A 16,844-nucleotide genomic window follows, 5' to 3' on the forward strand; every position below is an offset into this window, starting at 1 on the left:
CAGGCGTGCAAAAAGCATCTCATGTGGTGGATGTCTTCCCCCCATCTCCTGTCGGGAAGACCTTTTGTTCCACCTCCTCCGGTTGCTACACTGACAACGGATGCCTCCCTGATCGGGTGGGGGGGGCATTATCAGGGCAGGACAGTCCAGGGCACATGGCAACCAAACGAATGCCACTTGCACATAAATGTTCTGGAGATGAGAGCAGTGCTTTTAGCGTTGCAAGCCCTTCAAGACTCTCTTCCCTTGGGAACAATTGCAATCCAGACAGACAATATGTCTGTAGTGTGGTACATCAACAAACAAGGCGGAACCAGATCATATCCCCTGTGTCGAGAAGCACTCAGACTGTGGCAATGGGCGATTTCGTCTCAGCGTTTTCTGATAGCAACGCACATCCCCGGGAAGTCCAATCATATTATGGACAAGTTGAGCAGAGCTATTCTCATGCCTCACGAGTGGTCTCTGAAAGACTCTGTAGTGAGAGAAATTTTTCTCAAGTGGGGTCAGCCTTGCTGCGATCTTTTTGCTACTCCCCAAAACAGCAAGTGCAGAGAATATTTCACTCTATTCCCTTTACCAGGCCAACCCAGCAGAGACGCTCTAGTCCAAGTTTGGCCCCGGGACTTCTGTATGCATTTCCTCCTTTCCCACTGATCTCTCAAGTAATTCAGAAAGCTATCGCTCAGAAGGCCTCATTGATCCTCATTGCTCCTTACTGGCCTCGACAAGTGTGGTTCCCCTTTCTACATCGCTTTCTCTTGAGCGACCATGGAATCTGGACCTAGTTCCAGATCTTTTGATCCATCAGTCGGGTCAGTTTCATCGCCCTCCCTCTCTGAACCTCACTGCTTGGTTCCTCCAGTTCCAACCTTAGCCAGGCTTCCTCAATTATCTCACTCTGTTAGAGATATATTGATAGCTTCACATAAATCTTCCACTAGGAAGATTTATTTGAGTAAGTGGAAACGTTTCACATATTGGGCTCAAGGAAAGGACATAGATCCTTTCACCGCTTCCATCCAACTAGTCCTTGATTTTCTAGCTGAACTCTTCCATGCAGGTTCATCTCGCTCTACACTTAAAGTTCAATTGGCAGCTATTTCTAACTTTCATGTGGGTATTTCTGAATCTGCCCTAATGTCCCACAAACTCTGCAAAGCCTTTTTGAAAGGAGTTTTTCTTCTCAGACCTCCTATAAGAAATCCTCCTTCTCCTTGGGACCTAAATTTAGTTCTTGCTTCTTTGATTCTTCCCCCTTTCGAACCTGCAGCTTCCTGTTCCTTAAAATTGTTATCATGGAAAACTCTTTTCTGGTAGCTATTACATCAGCTAGAAGAGTTTCAGAGCTTCAAGCACTCAGTTGTCGTCCTCCTTATCTTTTGTTTCATAAGGACAGAGTATCCTTACGAACTAACCCATCCTTTTTGCCTAAGGTGGTCTCGACATCAAATCTAAACCAAAGCATTGACCTCCCTGTCTTTTTCCAGAGTATTCCAATAGGTCTGAACAAAAATTACATTGCCTGGATGTTCATCGTCAATTGAGGTACTACTTGGATAGAACAAAACAATTCAGAAAATCTGATCAGCTGTTTGTCTCCTATGCGGAAAGCAGAAAGGGACTTTCAGTTTCAAAGGTATCATTATCCAGATGGCTAACATCTTTGATTTCCCTGGTATATGAAATTAGACAACAAAATTGCCTAATAAACCTAAAGCCCATTCCACCAGAGCTTTGGCTACTTCTTTAGCCTTCCAAGACAGACTGCCTATTGACACCATTTGTGCAGCGGCTACTTGGGCTACTCCTCACACTTTTATTTCTCATTATAAGTTGGATTTAGCTTCTAGGCATAGAGCTAATTTTGGTTCCACTGTTCTCAGGAGTCTGTTCCGTTAGGCCACCCGGGACAAGGTGCTAGGGACGCGGTCCCATCCAGCAAGAATGAAGGCGAGATAGACAACTTAACATATAGAAGTTATGTTCTTACCATAACGCTCCATGTTAGTTGTCTTCTTCTCGCCTTCTTCTTAAGGCCCCACCCTCCTTCCCCCTGGCCTGGACAGACCTAGAGCAGTTGTGATCGTGACCTCTCTTTCTACCACCTCTTTCTTAGGCATATGCTGTTCTGCATATTTCCTGGATCAGGATGTAGGTCACCCTTCTTTCTTCCTGTTGTTAGAGGTGGACTCTGTTTAGAGTTATTCTGTTACTATTATAAGCTGGGGTTAGCTTACAAACGAGATCTGAGGTAACTCTCGCCTAGCATTGTGGGATATAAGGGGAGCCTCGAGCCGGTGGAACCAACTCTCGAGCTTTTAGAGTGGCAGTCGAGCCGAGGTCGGCTCCGAACCCATCCAGCAAGAAGAAGGCGAGAAGAAGACAACTAACATGGAACGTTATGGTAAGAACATAACTTCTAATGTGAGAGTGTTCAATCTCGCCTTTGTTCTTACACATGGGTTCGGAGCCGATCCTCGGCTCCGTGCCGACTGCAAGCTCTGCATCGAGAAGAAGCTCGAGGACATCTAATACCCACAATCCCCCTCTGCCTTTACCTCAGATCTAGTTTGCCGCTGCTGCATACGCATCGTTGGAGACTAGCTCGAGGCTGTTCAGATAAGATTTTTTATCTATTCTGTACTAATTTTCAGAAATTTTCTTTAAATCTAGTTACTTAAGTAAGAGTAGGTGTGTGAGTGTCAGGAATTCTCGATACTTAGAATAAGTTAACTTGTTAACTTTCGAGTTAGAGTTTTTCGGGGCCTACCCCTTCTTGGACTTGTGACTAGAAACTTATTGTAGTCTTGCCTTTTTGGCAGTTATTACTGGATTAGACTTCGGATTTGACTTCTTTGACTAAAAACTTGTGATAGTCTTGTTTTAGCTTTTATCAAACGGACTCTTATTCCCGGATTTGACATTATTACTGGATTGGACTTTTTACTGGACTGGACTGTCTTCTCATTTGTTAATATGTCTGAAAAGATGAAATCTGGTTTTAAACGTTGTCAGTGTGGCCAAAAAATGTCGGTCACAGACAACCACAGTTCCTGTGTCTACTGTCTTGGCCCTCTCCACTTACAAGAGGACTGCTCTATTTGTCACTCTTTTAGTGGGAGGGTCATGACAGATAGGCGCAGGAAACTGATGGATAGAGGATTGCTGAAACCCTCTTTCCAGGAGGCTTTGGATGCTTCAGACCAGGCATCCAAGTCTTGAAGTCGGCGTCGGAGCCAAAGTCATCGGCTCCGAGCTCTTCGAGTCTAGTTAGATCACCGGTTCCACAGACTTCGGGGCCGAGTGTTCAACTGTTGGCAGTTTCCGAGCCTCGAGTCTTGGAACCGGTGACGGAGCTCCCTCCACCGACTCTGTTGAGGTCGGCTCCGTCTTCGATCCCTTCGACTCGTTCTTCTAGAGCCCTTTCCGACACCGACGTGGACCGTGTGGTGCAGAAACTTATGGAGCATACGGCCCTGTCCAAGCTTATTTCGGTCTCCTCTCAGTTGATGTCGAGACTTGAAGGCCTGCCACTATCTCCATCTGTTCCTCCTCCGAGACCTGTTCAGTCTTCGGAGCCTGAAGAAGATGACCTGATGATTGTGGAGCCCTCGGTGCCAGAACCGTCTTTTTCTCGGTCGGCACCGTTTACCTCGACTCCATCCGATCCGGTACCAGAGTCTCGGGCCCGAAGATCTGTCCTTGGTTCCGGGACCGAGAGTCGGACCGATGTTTCGGTTCCGACTCTCCCTCTCGGGCCTCGCACGGATCGATTCGGTTCCGTCCTCGGGTCGGTGCCTTCGCTCCTGTTTCGGGATTCTTCCCATTTCTTCGAACCGGAGATACCTCGACTCGGGACCCGGGGGCCTTCGACCTCATGAGGAAGGTGTTGTCTACCCAGACAACCACATCAGCAGGTACAGCTTCTCCTCCTCGCAAAGGACCGTTATCCTTCTCTGCACCCACGGCCACGTCCAAGCGTCGGGCACCAGTGCCTCAGCCACCCCTGGAGGGTGCCCCCTCTTCCTCGGAGGCTTCTTCGGATGCTCCCCACGAAGAAGTTCCTAGGAAAAGACTGTGTAAGAGGAGACACTTGGATTCTCCACAAGAATCCTTGACATCTGATACTGACTTAGATGAGTCAGAAGGGTCCCCTAAGTCACCTTCAGAGGATGTCTCTTTTTCTGACATCTTGGAGATCCTTAAACAGAGAGGTGACTGGCAAGCCCTCCCCCCTTCTGAGGATGAGTCAGTTTTGCCCTCCTGGGTCACTCCGCCCTTTGATGAGTTAATGGAATTGATTGCTCGAAGGGCGTGGGAGACTCCTGACACGGTGGAACCTGTCCCTAGGAAGCCAAATAAGTACATCACGGCACCACAGGACAAAGCTTACCTTACCAAAGGAGTTCCAGTAGACGCCATGGTGGTGGCAGCGGCCACGAAAAAGGAGATGTCGGAGTCTTCCTCATCTGTCCATCCGCCTAACAAAGATTCTAGGACCATGGACAGGTATGGGAAGCGCATTTTCAGTTCAGCGGCTTTCTCTATGCGTTCCCTGAACTATTTCACCCATTTTACACATTTACAGAGGGATCTAGTCAAAGAGTTGGGAGATACCCTCCAGGGTGCTACAGATGCCGCTGTCTCAGAGAAAGTTACAGCGCATCTCAACACCCTTACGTCCATTGTGAACTCGTCCATGAGGCTGATATCCTATGCAGCTGAAGGATCGAGTAGGGCAGCGGCTTCAGCGATTGCTCTTCGTAGGCAATCCTGGATGCGCTTATGTTCGTTTGCGGAAGCCTTCAAGTCTTCCTTTACTAACGCCCCAGTTGATGGAGGCACACTTTTTGTTGCTAAAGTAAGCGAGACCCTTACCCGTTGTGAACAGGAGGGAAAGACTCTGTCTGCTGTCGGAGTCCGTTTTCCACCCTTCCAGACCGCACCCCAAAGGGCAACGTGGTGTGAAAATGTGGTTTCAAAACCCCAAGGATCTTTTCCAAACACACAGGGTGATGCCCCTCTAGAGGCAGAGGGGGCAGAGGTGGAAGACGCCGCCCTGGCGGCAGAGGGGTCCGCAAAACCAAGGTGACAGGGATAACCTCCTGGCAAACCTTTTCAGCACTCCTGAGAGGAGGCCCGACTGTCCTGCTCTGGAGGCAGTCGGGGTCGCTTAGCTTTATACCCTCAGGCCTGGCAAAACCTTTCTTCAGACAATTGGGTAAAAAGCGTTGTTACCAGAGGTTTCAAAATCCCATTTCTATCCACCCCCATTCCAAAGAAAAAACTCCCAGATGTACCACCCCATCTGCGAGACCCAGCAGCTACAGAAATTTCAAAGCTGCTAGAAAAAAGAGTCATCCAACCAGTCCCAGCGGACCAAATAGGATTCGGAACTTACTCAAGGTTCTTTTTAGTTCCAAAGAAAACAGGGGACTGGAGGCCAATTCTGGACCTAAGTCATCTCAACACGTTTGTCAAGAAGGAAGAGTTCCGAATGGTCACGCTTCAATCGATCCTTCCATTCTTACGGAAGGACGACTGGATGTGCTCAATAGATCTGAAGGACGCGTACTACCACATCAAAATGGCCAGGGCGTCCAGAGATCACTTGCGCCCGGCTGGGAGCCAGTCACTATCAGTTTCGAGCCCTGCCCTTTGGCCTGACCACAGCCCCCAGGGTCTTCACCAAATGCATGGCAGTGGTAGCGTCTCATCTGAGGCCTAGGATTCCAGGTGTTTCCGTGATCTGGACGACTGGCTCCTGTCTGCCACCACCAGGCCAACTGATACAAGCCAGGGATTACTCCCTACAACTTTGTACACACCTTGGCATTTCAGTAAATTTCAAAAATCTTTGCTACAGCCATCACAGCATATCTTATTTATAGGAGCGAATTGGATACGCCAGTTAGTTCTAAAACTTCTGACAGAAAGAATACTAGCACTTCAATTCAACATTTCCCTTCTGCTGTCGTCCAGAAAATCCCCAGCAAAATTGTTCTGAAAGTTTTGGGTCTCATGGCAGCTTCTCTCATAGCAATACCATTGGGAAGACTGCACATGAGAGTGCTACAATGGCTTCTATTTGCACAATGGTCATTCCAACAACTTCCACTGACTCACGAAATTTTGATAACGAAAACATGCAAATCACACCTAATGTGGTGGTTACAGACTTGCAACCTATCCGGCGGAAGACCATTTGTGCTACCCACACCGTCAGCGACGATAACCACGGACGCTTCCTGATAGGGTGGGGGCATCTTTCAGGGACAGACAGTCCAAGGCGAATGGACCAATCTGGAGTACAATCTGCACATCAATGTTCTGGAGTTGAGGGCAGTGTTTTGGCGTTGCAACACTTTGCTCCCCTTCTTCCTCCAGGGACCATTGCAGTTCAGACAGACAACATGTCCGTAGTCTGGTACATAAACAAGCAAGGGGAACCAGGTCCTACCAACTATGCAGAGAGGCCATGAGAATTTGGCAATGGGCAGAGTCCACCGTCGCTTTCTGATCGCAACGCACATCCCGGGTCATCCAACGTCATAGCCGACAGGCTGAGCAGGGCAATACTATTGCCTCACGAGTGGTCCCTCAAACAGTCAGTTGCGGGAAAGATTTTTCGCAAATGGGGCCAGCCTACCTGCGATCTGTTTGCGTCTCCAATGAACGCCAAATGCAGGAGCTACTTTGCCCTATTACCCCCTCCAGGGGAAGTCCCAAGGGACGCGCTGGTGCACGATTGGCCCCCGGGTCTCCTATATGCTTTTCCTCCTTTTCCCCTGATTGCAAAGTTTCTACAGAAAGCAAACAACCTTCAGAGGACTATAATTCTCATTGCTCCGTTCTGGCCTCGTCAAATTTGGTTCCCCTTTCTCTTGCATCACCGCATTCGGGGACCTTGGATGCTGGACCCAGAGCCAGATCTACTGACTCACTCGTCAGGAGTTCCTCACCCATCCCTGGAATCTCTCCATCTAGCAGCTTGGCTGCTCCGCTTTTAGCCAGGTCAATTCCCTTAGATCGGCGGTTCAAGATATTTTGGTAGCTTCTCATAAAGTTTCCACTACAAAGACTTATAGGAGTAAATGGAAGCGTTTTGTCTTCTGGGAGTCACATCAGTTGGACCCTGTTACAGCTCCGTTGAATAAGGTTTTAGAATTTCTGACCGAATTATTTCAGGAAGGAGCTTCTCCGGCTACCTTAAGAGTACAGTTGGCTGCCATTTCTAACTATCATGTAGAAGAAAGTGGTGCACCTATTATGGCTCACAGACTTTGTAAAGCCTTTTAAAAGGTTCCTTTCATATCAGACCACCAGTCAGAAGCCCGACATCACCGTGGAATTTAAATTTATTGCTCTCTAAATTGATGCTACCACCCTTTGAACCAGCTTCAAGTTGCACTTTGAAATTTTTGTCATGGAAAACATTATTTCTAGTGGCTATTACATCGGCTAGACGGGTGTCTGAGCTGCAGGCCCTTTCGGTCAAACATCCCTATTTAATTTTTCATTCTGACAGAGTATCCCTACGCACTAATCCATCCTTTCTTCCCAAAGTTTGTTCTACTAGTAATATTAATCAGTCCATTGAACTACCCACTTTCTTTAAAGACCACTCTAATAAATTAGAGTATATGTTGCACAAACTGGACGTCCATAGACAACTCAGATTTTATTTGGATAGAACAAAAGATCACAGGAAATCTGATCAGCTATTTATAGCTTTTGCTGACAGCAGAAAGGGTCTTGCAGTTACGAAACGAACTCTTTCTAAGTGGCTAACTGACTGTATCATTTATGTTTATGAAGATTCTGATCAAACATTATCAGCAAAACCCAGAGGACATTCTACCAGATCAATTTCTACATCTTTGGCTCATGCAGCTCGTTTACCTTTAGACATCATTTCAGCGGCTGCTACTTGGGCTAAACCACATACATTTATATCTCATTACAAAGTGGACAGGGTTTCTAGGGATAGGGCAACCTTTGGTTCCACTGTGCTCAAGAACGTTCTCCCTTGAGTTCCTCAGGATCATGGAGCTAGGGACGCTACCCATGTGTAAGAACAAAGGCGAGATTGAACACTCTCACATAAAGAAGTTATGTCCTTACCATAACGTTCCATGTGGAGTGTTCATCTCGCTTGTTATTACACTCCCACCCTTCCCACCCTTAGGAAGAACGTTCGATTTGGTGCCTGGTCTGGAGTATTCTCCTTCTGCTGTTGCAGTGTTAGTGTTACTATCATACCCTTGGTATGTTTGTATATATGTAATTATGTATATAGTTTGGCATGTATGCGTGATTGTTGTCTGGTTTGCTTGCAAACTAGATCTGAGGTAAAGGCAGAGGGGGATTGTGGGTATTAGATGTCCTCGAGCTTCTTCTCGATGCAGAGCTTGCAGTCGGCCGGCACGGAGCCGAGGATCGGCTCCGAAGCCATGTGTAATAACCAAGGCGAGATGAACACTCCACATGGAACGTTATGGTAAGGACATAACTTCTTTTTTTTAGTCTTGGAAATGTTTATTCTTGGTAGCCCTCACATCTGCCAGAAGAATCTCAGACTTGCAGACCTTGTGTATAAAGCAGCCCTACCTGGTCTTCCATAAAGACAGAGTGTCACATCAGACATATCCATCCTTTCTCCCCTAAGTGATTCCTGATTTTTTTTCCATTAACCAGATTTGCCTTCACTCCTTAGATGTGCATAGGCAATTGAGATGTTAAGTTGTCAATCTCACCTTCATTCTTGCTGGATGGGTTCGGAGCCGATCCTCGGCTCCGACTCGGCACTTGCTTTAGCTTGAGAACTCCTTTTACCAGCTCGAGGCAACCCTATATCCCATGATGCAAGGCGGAACTACCTCAGATCTCGTTTGCCGCTTAGCGAAAGAGGTCTCCTTTGCCAGCTGAGGTAAGTAATTTTTTGTCAAAAGAGAAAAAAGCTTAGTTAGGGATTTATTTCCCCCTTGTTTCCACTTTTATAGTCTGTAGTGTGTTACAGCCCACCCTATTCCCTTATAATTCAAAACTTTTTATTTCCTTTGGTAATTGTATAAAAGTTTAGTTAGGCCTAGACCCCATTGGTTAATCCCTACCTGTGTGTCTGTGTGTTAGGGGATTAATTGTGTGTGTTTGTTGGGGTTTGTGTGTGACTTCCTCCTTAGGAATATGTCAAAGGAAGGCAAGGTCTCAGGCTTCAAGAAGTGTGACTCGTGCTGTCAGAAAATGTCTCTGACAGACGGTCACACTTCTTGTGTTTACTGCCTGGGGCCTTTGCACCTGCAGGACTCCTGTGCTTTGTGTCACTCTTTTAGCCAGAGAGTCCTGCAGGAATGGAGGAATAAGTTAATCCTCCATGGCTTACTTAAGCCAGAAGGTTCTCCCTCTAAAACAGGGTCTGGTAAACCTTCTAAGCCACCGAAGGTTCAGGCTACAGTATCCAAGCCTCCTCTGGTGGCTCTGGCTCGCTGAGCCGAGATCGCCCGCTGGAACCGATCTATCTGCTTCCAAAGTAGTGGGTTCGGCACCGATTGGTTCCGACACCCGGTCTACTGTGGCCTTGTCGGCTCGGCTGGAGCCGACACTTATCCAGCATCGGAGCCGAAACCTTCAGCTCCATCTGGAATTCAGGGACTTCGGCTCCGATTACTTCGTCCCGAAGAGATCTCGGTCCCCTTCTGCAGAGTATCCACTGCCCGGGTCTCCTCTTTGTCGGAGCGGAGCCATCGGAGCCGATCTTCGAGATCTTCCAGGCTGTCTGACCACGACTTAGAGAGGGTGGTAAGCAGGCTGTTGAAGTCGCAGGCACTGGCCCAAATGCTCCATAGCCCGCCTCAACAGACTTCGCTATTGTTTCACCCTTGAACTTCCTCCTCCGACTCCACACCAGAGTTCGGAGCCGGAGCTTCTTGGGACAGCGACTGTTTGCGCCGAGCCGATTCATCCTTCGGCTCCGTGTCCTCGGCTCCGATCTCCTCCTTGAGGCCTTCCTTGGAGGGATCCGGTCGCCGAGTTTCTTGTCGGCTCGGAGGGGCTAGTGGCATCGGACCCTTGTCCGACCCGCCTCCCTCTCGGGCTTCGCTTTGGTAAGCTCGGCACCGACATCGCCTCGGAGCCTTCCTCTCAGTGGAGCCAGGAATTCCTGTATCCTCGGATCGGGATATTCCGCCTCCCGGGAGGGGAGCCTTTGAGGTGATGAGGAGTGTCCTGGCTACTGAGCCAGGTCAACGGTCCATCCCTCTAGCTCCTCCCTCTTCGGTGCCTGTAGACACCTCTTGCCAGCCTCTTGCTCTCGGGCTCAGAGTTCCATCGCCCAGGTTTTCCCATTGGGAATTTCCTCCTCTTCCAAGTTTCTCCTGATCCGCAGGTGAACCCCTCGAAGAGGACGTAAGAGGAAACACACAGACTCCCGAGTCTACTACATCTGATACCAACTTAGATGAGTCGGAGGGTTCCCACGATCCCCTCTGAGGATGTCTCCTTTTCAGACATCCTTGAGCTCCTCAAACAGAGGGGAATTGGCCATCCATTGATCCCTCCGAGGATGAGTCGGTATACCTGGAGGCTTTGGATCCCGACCCTCCACCTCCTGGTGTCTCCGCCTTCGACCCACTTATGCAGGTAGTGGCTCGAAGGCGGGCGGCTCCAGATTCTGTGGAACCTGTCCCCAGGAGACCATCCAAGTTTATCACGGCCCCTACGGACAAACAGTTTCTTTCCAAGGGTCTCTGTGGATGCTATGGTGGCGGCGGCCACTAAGAAGGAACTGGCGGATCCTTCAGTACCTGTCCATCCTCCTAACAAGGATTCTAGGACCATGGACAGGTATGGAAAGCGGATGTTTTCTTCAGCGACCTTTGCTATGTGTTTGCTGAACTACCTTTGTCACTTCACCAGGCTTCAAAGAGATATTCTCAAGGAACTGGGTGAAGTGGTCCAGGATCCTTCTGCTGCTGGGGCTCAAGAAAAGATTGCCTCACAGCTAGCAATCCTGAATTCCCTATCCAACTCCTCCATGCGGCTCATATCCTATGCGGCCGATGGAGCGAGCAGGGCCGCAGGCACAGGAGTTGCTCTTAGACGCCAAGCCTGGATGCGGCTTTGTAATTCTGCGGACCCCTTTAAGGCGTCCTTCACTAATACCCCCTTTGATGGTTCGGCTTTGTTCGGACCTCAGGTGAAGGATACCTTGAGCAGGTGTGAGCAGGACGGTAAAACTCTTTCTGCCGTTGGAGTCCATTTTTCCACTCCTTCTAGACCATATCCCAAGGGTCAGAAGGGAGGGAAGATGTGGTTCCGCAAAGCCCAAGGAGCTACACCGGACACACGTGATCAGTTTACCCCCAGAGGCAGAGGGGGTAACAATAATAGACGCCACCCTAGAGGCAGGGGGGGGTCCTCAGAACCAGGGCAACAGGGAGTCTCTTCCTGAGAAGCCCTTTCAGCATCCCTGAGGTGTTGCCCGACTGTCCACCCTTGGAGGCAGTCGGGGGAAGGATTTCGCTGTACCCAGTAGCCTGGCATTCCCTCTCACAAGATATGTGGGTACAGTCGATCATATCCGAGGGTTACAAAATCCCCTTCGAAAGGTATCCCATACCTCAACAATCCCTTCCAGACATCTCACCCGGTCAAAGGGATTTGGCAGAACAGGAGGTTTCAAAGCTCCTAGGAAAAAGAGCCGCCCAGACTGTGCCGCAGACCAGGTAGGATCCGCCTACTCGAGATTCTTTTTGGTCCCCAAAAGGACGGGAGATTGGAGACCAATATTAGACCTGAGCAGTCTAAACAGATTTGTCAAGAAGGCAAGATTCCGGATGGTCACGCTTCAGTCCATTCTGCCCTTTCTGGGCAAGGACAACTGGATGTGCTCTATAGACCTTCAGGACGCTGCTATCACATAAAGATTCACAGGCGCTCCAGAAGGTTTCTCCACTTTCGGCTAGGGACCAGTCATTACCAATTCAGAGCCCTGCCCTTTGGCCTCACTTCAGCCCCCAGAGTGTTTACCAAATGCATGGCACTGGTCACAGCTCATCTGAGACGTCAAGGATTCCAGGTGTTTACTTATTTGGACGACTGGCTCCTCTCCGCCACCACCAGGTGTCAGCTTCTTCAGACCAGAGACTACACTCTACAGCTTTGCAGGAGTTTGGGAATTTCAGTAAATTTCGAAAAATCTTCTCTGCTGCTTTGCCAATCTATCACCTTTATAGGCGCAGAATTAAACACCGTCAAAATGTTAGCCAGACTAACAGATCAAAGAATTCTGGACATCCAAAAATTCGTTCGGATTCTATTGCAGAGCAACAAGGTCAAAGCCAGATTTATACTGAAGGTTCTAGGTCTTATGGCTGCGGCCATTGTTCTTCTACCACTGGCTCGCTTCCACATGCGTCTTCTGCAGTGGATGCTATTCACGCAGTGGTCGTACACAGTCTCCGATGAGGCACGAAATATTAGTCACACAGTCGCAGAACTCATCTGAATTGGTGGATATCTTCCCCTCTTCTTCATCAGGGCCGACCCTTTGTTCCCCCTCCTCCAGTTGCCACAGTCACTACGGATACCTCTCTGATCGGGTAGGTGGGGCATTATCAGGGCAGGATGGTCCACGGACGTGGCAACCCATAGAATACCATCTGCACATAAATGTCCTGGAGATGAGAGCGGTGCTTTTAACGCTGCAGGCCCTCAACGACTTTCTTCCCACGGGACTATTGCAGTACAAACGGACAACATGTCCGTGGTCTGGTACATCAACAAGCAGGGCGGACCAGGTCCTATCCGTTGTGTCGAGAAGCTCTCAGACTTTGGCAATGGGCAATCTCCTCTCATCGGTTTCTGATAGCAACGCACATCCCCGGCAGGTCCAACCTCTTGGCGGACAGGCTGAGCAGATCCATTCTGATGCCTCACGAGTGGTCTCTCAATCAATCTGTAGTGGATCAGATTTTTCTGAAGTGGGGCACTCCTTGTTGCGATCTTTTGCTACTCCTCAAAACAACAAGTGCCCCGATTTTTTCACCCTCTTTCCTTCCAGGCCAACCCCTGAGAGACTCTCTAACCCAGGATTGGCCCGGGACTTCTGTATGCTTTCCCTCCTTTTCCCTTGATTCCACAAGTCATTCAGAAAGCCACCGTTTTGAGGGCCAAGTTGATTCTCATTGCCCCTTATTGGCCTCGACAAATTTGGTTTCCGTCTCTGCATCGTCACCTTCTGGTGCAGCCCTGGCATCTGGACCCAGTTCCGGATCTCTTGATCCACCAGTCGGGTCAGCAGCACCGGGCCATTCATTCTTTCAACCTCACTGCTTGGTTGCTCCACTTCCTTCCCTAGCCAGGCTTCCGATGATCTCTGACTCAGTCAGAGACATCTTAGTGTCTTCTTTAAAGTCGTCCACTAGGACTGCTTATGCTAGCAAGTGGCGACATTTTTCTATTTGGGCAAATTCCAGGAATATTGATCCCTTTACTGCTCCTGTACATTCTGTTTTAGATTTCCTGGCAGAGGTTTTTCATTCAGGATCCTCGTCATCTACAGTTAAAGTACAACTGGCTGCTATTTCCAAGTATCATGTTGGCTTGCATGACAATAACATTATGTCTCATAGATTATGCAAGGCCTTTCTGAGAGGAGTTTTTCTCCTAAAGCCGCCTATAAAGCATCCTCCTCCGCAATGGGATCTAAACTTAATGTTGGCATCCTTGATGCTACCTCCCTTCGAACTGTCTGCTTCATGTTCTTTGAAGTTATTGATCTGGAAAACTATATTCTTACTGGCTGTCACTTCAGCAAGAAGGGTTTCCGAGATTCAAGCTCTCTGCATTCGTTCCCCTTACTTGGTTTTTCATAAGGACAGGGTATCATTAAGAATGAACCCGTCCTTTCTCCCCAAAGTTGTGTCTCAAACCAATATTAACCAATCTATAGATCTACCAGTCTTTTTCCCAAACTATTCCGACAGAGCTGAACAGAAGCTTCATTTTTTGGATGTCCATCGTCAGCTCAGGTACTATTTGCATAGAACTAAACAATTCAGGAAATCGGACCAATTATTTGTCTCCTATGCAGAAAACAGGATAGGTCTTCCAGTTTCTAAAGTGACCTTATCCAGATGGTTGACTTCCACCATTTCCTATGTGTACTCTCTCAGAGGCAAGCAGCTATCTTCTAAACCAAAAGCACACTCAACCAGGAGTCTATCCACTTCTGCAGCCTTTCAGGATAGACTACCCATTGATACTATTTGTGCAGCAGCTACTTGGGCCACGCCTCATACCTTTGTCTCTCATTACAAGTTGGACTTGGCCTCCAGAGATAGGGCCAGTTTTGGTTCCACAGTTCTCAAGAGTCTGTTCCATTGAGCCACCCGGGATACAGGTGCTAGGGACGCGGTCCCATCCAGCAAGAATGAAGGCGAGATTGACAACTTAACATTTAGAAGTTATGTACCTACCATAACGCTCCATGTTAGTTGTCTTCTCGCTTCTTTCTTAAGGCCCCTCCCTCCTTCCCCCTGGCCTGGACAGATCTTGAAGAGTTCCTATCAGGTTGTTTTCCTCCTGAGCCTTCACATGAGGACTCTTTTTATGAACTTGTTTTCCTAATTATGTTAGGTTAGTCCTTAGCAGGGTAGGTTAGCTACCAAACGAGATCTGAGGTAGTTCCGCCTTGCATCATGGGATATAGGGTTGCCTCGAGCTGGTAAAAGGAGTTCTCAAGCTAAAGCAGTGAAGTCGGAGCCGAGGATCGGCTCCAAACCCATCCAGCAAGAAAGAAGGCGAGAGAAGACAACTAACATGGAACGTTATGGTAGGTACATAACTTCTAATTTTCACCTAGACGGGACTAAAGTTTTTTTTTTTTCATAAGTCTGAACAGCCTTCCATCTATTTTACAAACAATTAACCTATGCCAAGGATTAAAGCTCATTCCACCAAATCTCTGACAACCTCTGTAACGTTCCATTCCAGGGATTCCCTGGATGACATCTGTGCAGCAGCCACTTGGGCTAAGCCTCATACTTTTATTCGTCATTACAAATTGCATTTGGTCTCCAAGGGGAGAGCTTCCTTCGGCTCAGTGGTACTCAGCAATGTTCTTCCATAAGGGCTACCCAGGTTCTTCAAGGTAGCTTGGGATTCTGTCCCATCAGTGATGAATGGAAAAAAAGATTAACAACATCAGATAAAGAAGTTATGTCAATAACATTCCATCTGTGTTGTTCATCTTCTTTCATTCATCACTTCCCACCCTCCTACCCCCTCCAAAGGCTCCTGGGGATGCTTTGGGTTTATGTGGTACCTTAGGTTATTGGTGCAGAAGTGGCCTCGGCTTTACTTACTTTTTTTCTAGCAAACTCGATCTGAGGTAACAGGGAGAGGGGCATTCTGGGTAGAGACTTAGCTCGAGAGGTTTTCGGCTAGTGCGAGCTTGCTACACAGCCTGCTCGGGTCCGAGGACAGAACTGATAACCATCAGTCATGAATGGAAGAAGCTCAACAACACAGATGGAATGTTATGGTAAGACATAACTTCTTTTTTACATTTATTTACTTAAACACAATGCAGGATCTGAAATAAAAGGTGATCAGCCGTCACGAAAGAAGTGCAGACAAAATGAATCCATGAAACCTGCAATGCAGAAATTGCATGTGGACAGTTATCCTGCTGCTGCAGAGGTTGAACAACATCAAGACAAAACTTCAGACAACCAAAAAAGTAAGAAACAATGTTCAATACTAAGGAAATGTATAATTATTATTTGCTTTTCCTGCAACCTACTTATAATAATGTAAAGATGTTCATGTCAGAAGTACTGTGGTCTGTCCAGTTCACCTGAGTGTTGTAGCTTGACCATATGCAGTTGCAATTCTTCTGTTCCTGTTTATCAATCCCTGATACCTTTGAAATTCTCTGATCTGATTATGTCAATTTTCATTCATTTCTCAACAAATGGGTTTGGATACGACTCTGCCGTTATTTTCAGTTCATAGCCACTAGCAAACTCTTGAGATCCTCCCTTACCCATAATGATCTATCCCCTAATATACCTTAGATCTCATTTGCCACTTTCGCATTTAGACATGGTCGCTGTGAGTTTCTGAGGTTGGTGTTCAAAATTAGAGATAAGTCTTTATATTATTTCTCTGTCTAATTACTTTCTTCGGTAGTTTTTATATTTCCTCGCTTAATACACTTTAGTGTAATTCTTTTTACCATTGTTGGTCATTTTTTCCCCTTGCTAGCCCCTTTTGTATGCTAGTGTAATCTTCGATACCATTGCTGGTGTCTCCTTTTCCTTTCCCTTTTCTAGCTAAAAAAAAAAAAAGTTTTGTCTCTCTTTTTCTCCTATAAAAATGTCTGAAAAACCATCTGGTTTTAAAAAGTGGCAGAAGTGCGGTCATAAGTTACCACTCTGTGATTCTCACGCTTTGTGTGTCTATTGTCTAGGCCCTGACCACCTACAAAAAGAATGTGATATATGTAAATCTTTTAATCCTGAGACCACTGTGGACCGTAAGAAAAATCAGATTTGAAAAGGCTTGCTTCCTTCCGCCTTCTCTGAGGCTTTATCTGAAGCTCACCCCCCCCCCCAAATCTGTGTTTAAGGAACAATCCAGAAAGCCTTTGGATGTGTTAGGTTACTCTACCCCTTCCTCAGATCCAATGGTGGATTCTCCAAGGAAGAATCATGAAAACCTGGGTCCAAATACTGTTACTTCACCAAAGCTGACATCAAACAGGAAATCGCCTTTCTCAGATCCTTGATTATCGGATCCAAAGCCTTTAACCAGGACCGGATATTCTCCCTCCATTG

The 16,844-nt window shown here is 47.5% G+C and overlaps 1 protein-coding gene across 1 annotated transcript in view; it reads left to right on the top strand.

Annotated features, from left to right (window-relative positions):
• ZCWPW1 (zinc finger CW-type and PWWP domain containing 1) overlaps positions 1-16,563 on the top strand; it is a 2,385,176-nt gene extending 2,368,613 nt beyond the window's left edge. The window contains exons 12-13 of the mRNA XM_044076340.1: positions 15,596-15,745; positions 16,478-16,563. Coding sequence (XP_043932275.1) covers positions 15,596-15,745; positions 16,478-16,563 — 236 coding nt within the window. The remainder of the gene's footprint in view (positions 1-15,595; positions 15,746-16,477) is intronic.
• Positions 16,564-16,844: the final 281 nt, after the last annotated feature.

The sequence above is a fragment of the Protopterus annectens genome, chromosome 7.part0, assembly GCF_019279795.1.
Source record: "Protopterus annectens isolate FY-2018-M chromosome 7.part0, PAN1.0, whole genome shotgun sequence".
NCBI lineage: Eukaryota > Metazoa > Chordata > Ceratodontiformes > Protopteridae > Protopterus > Protopterus annectens.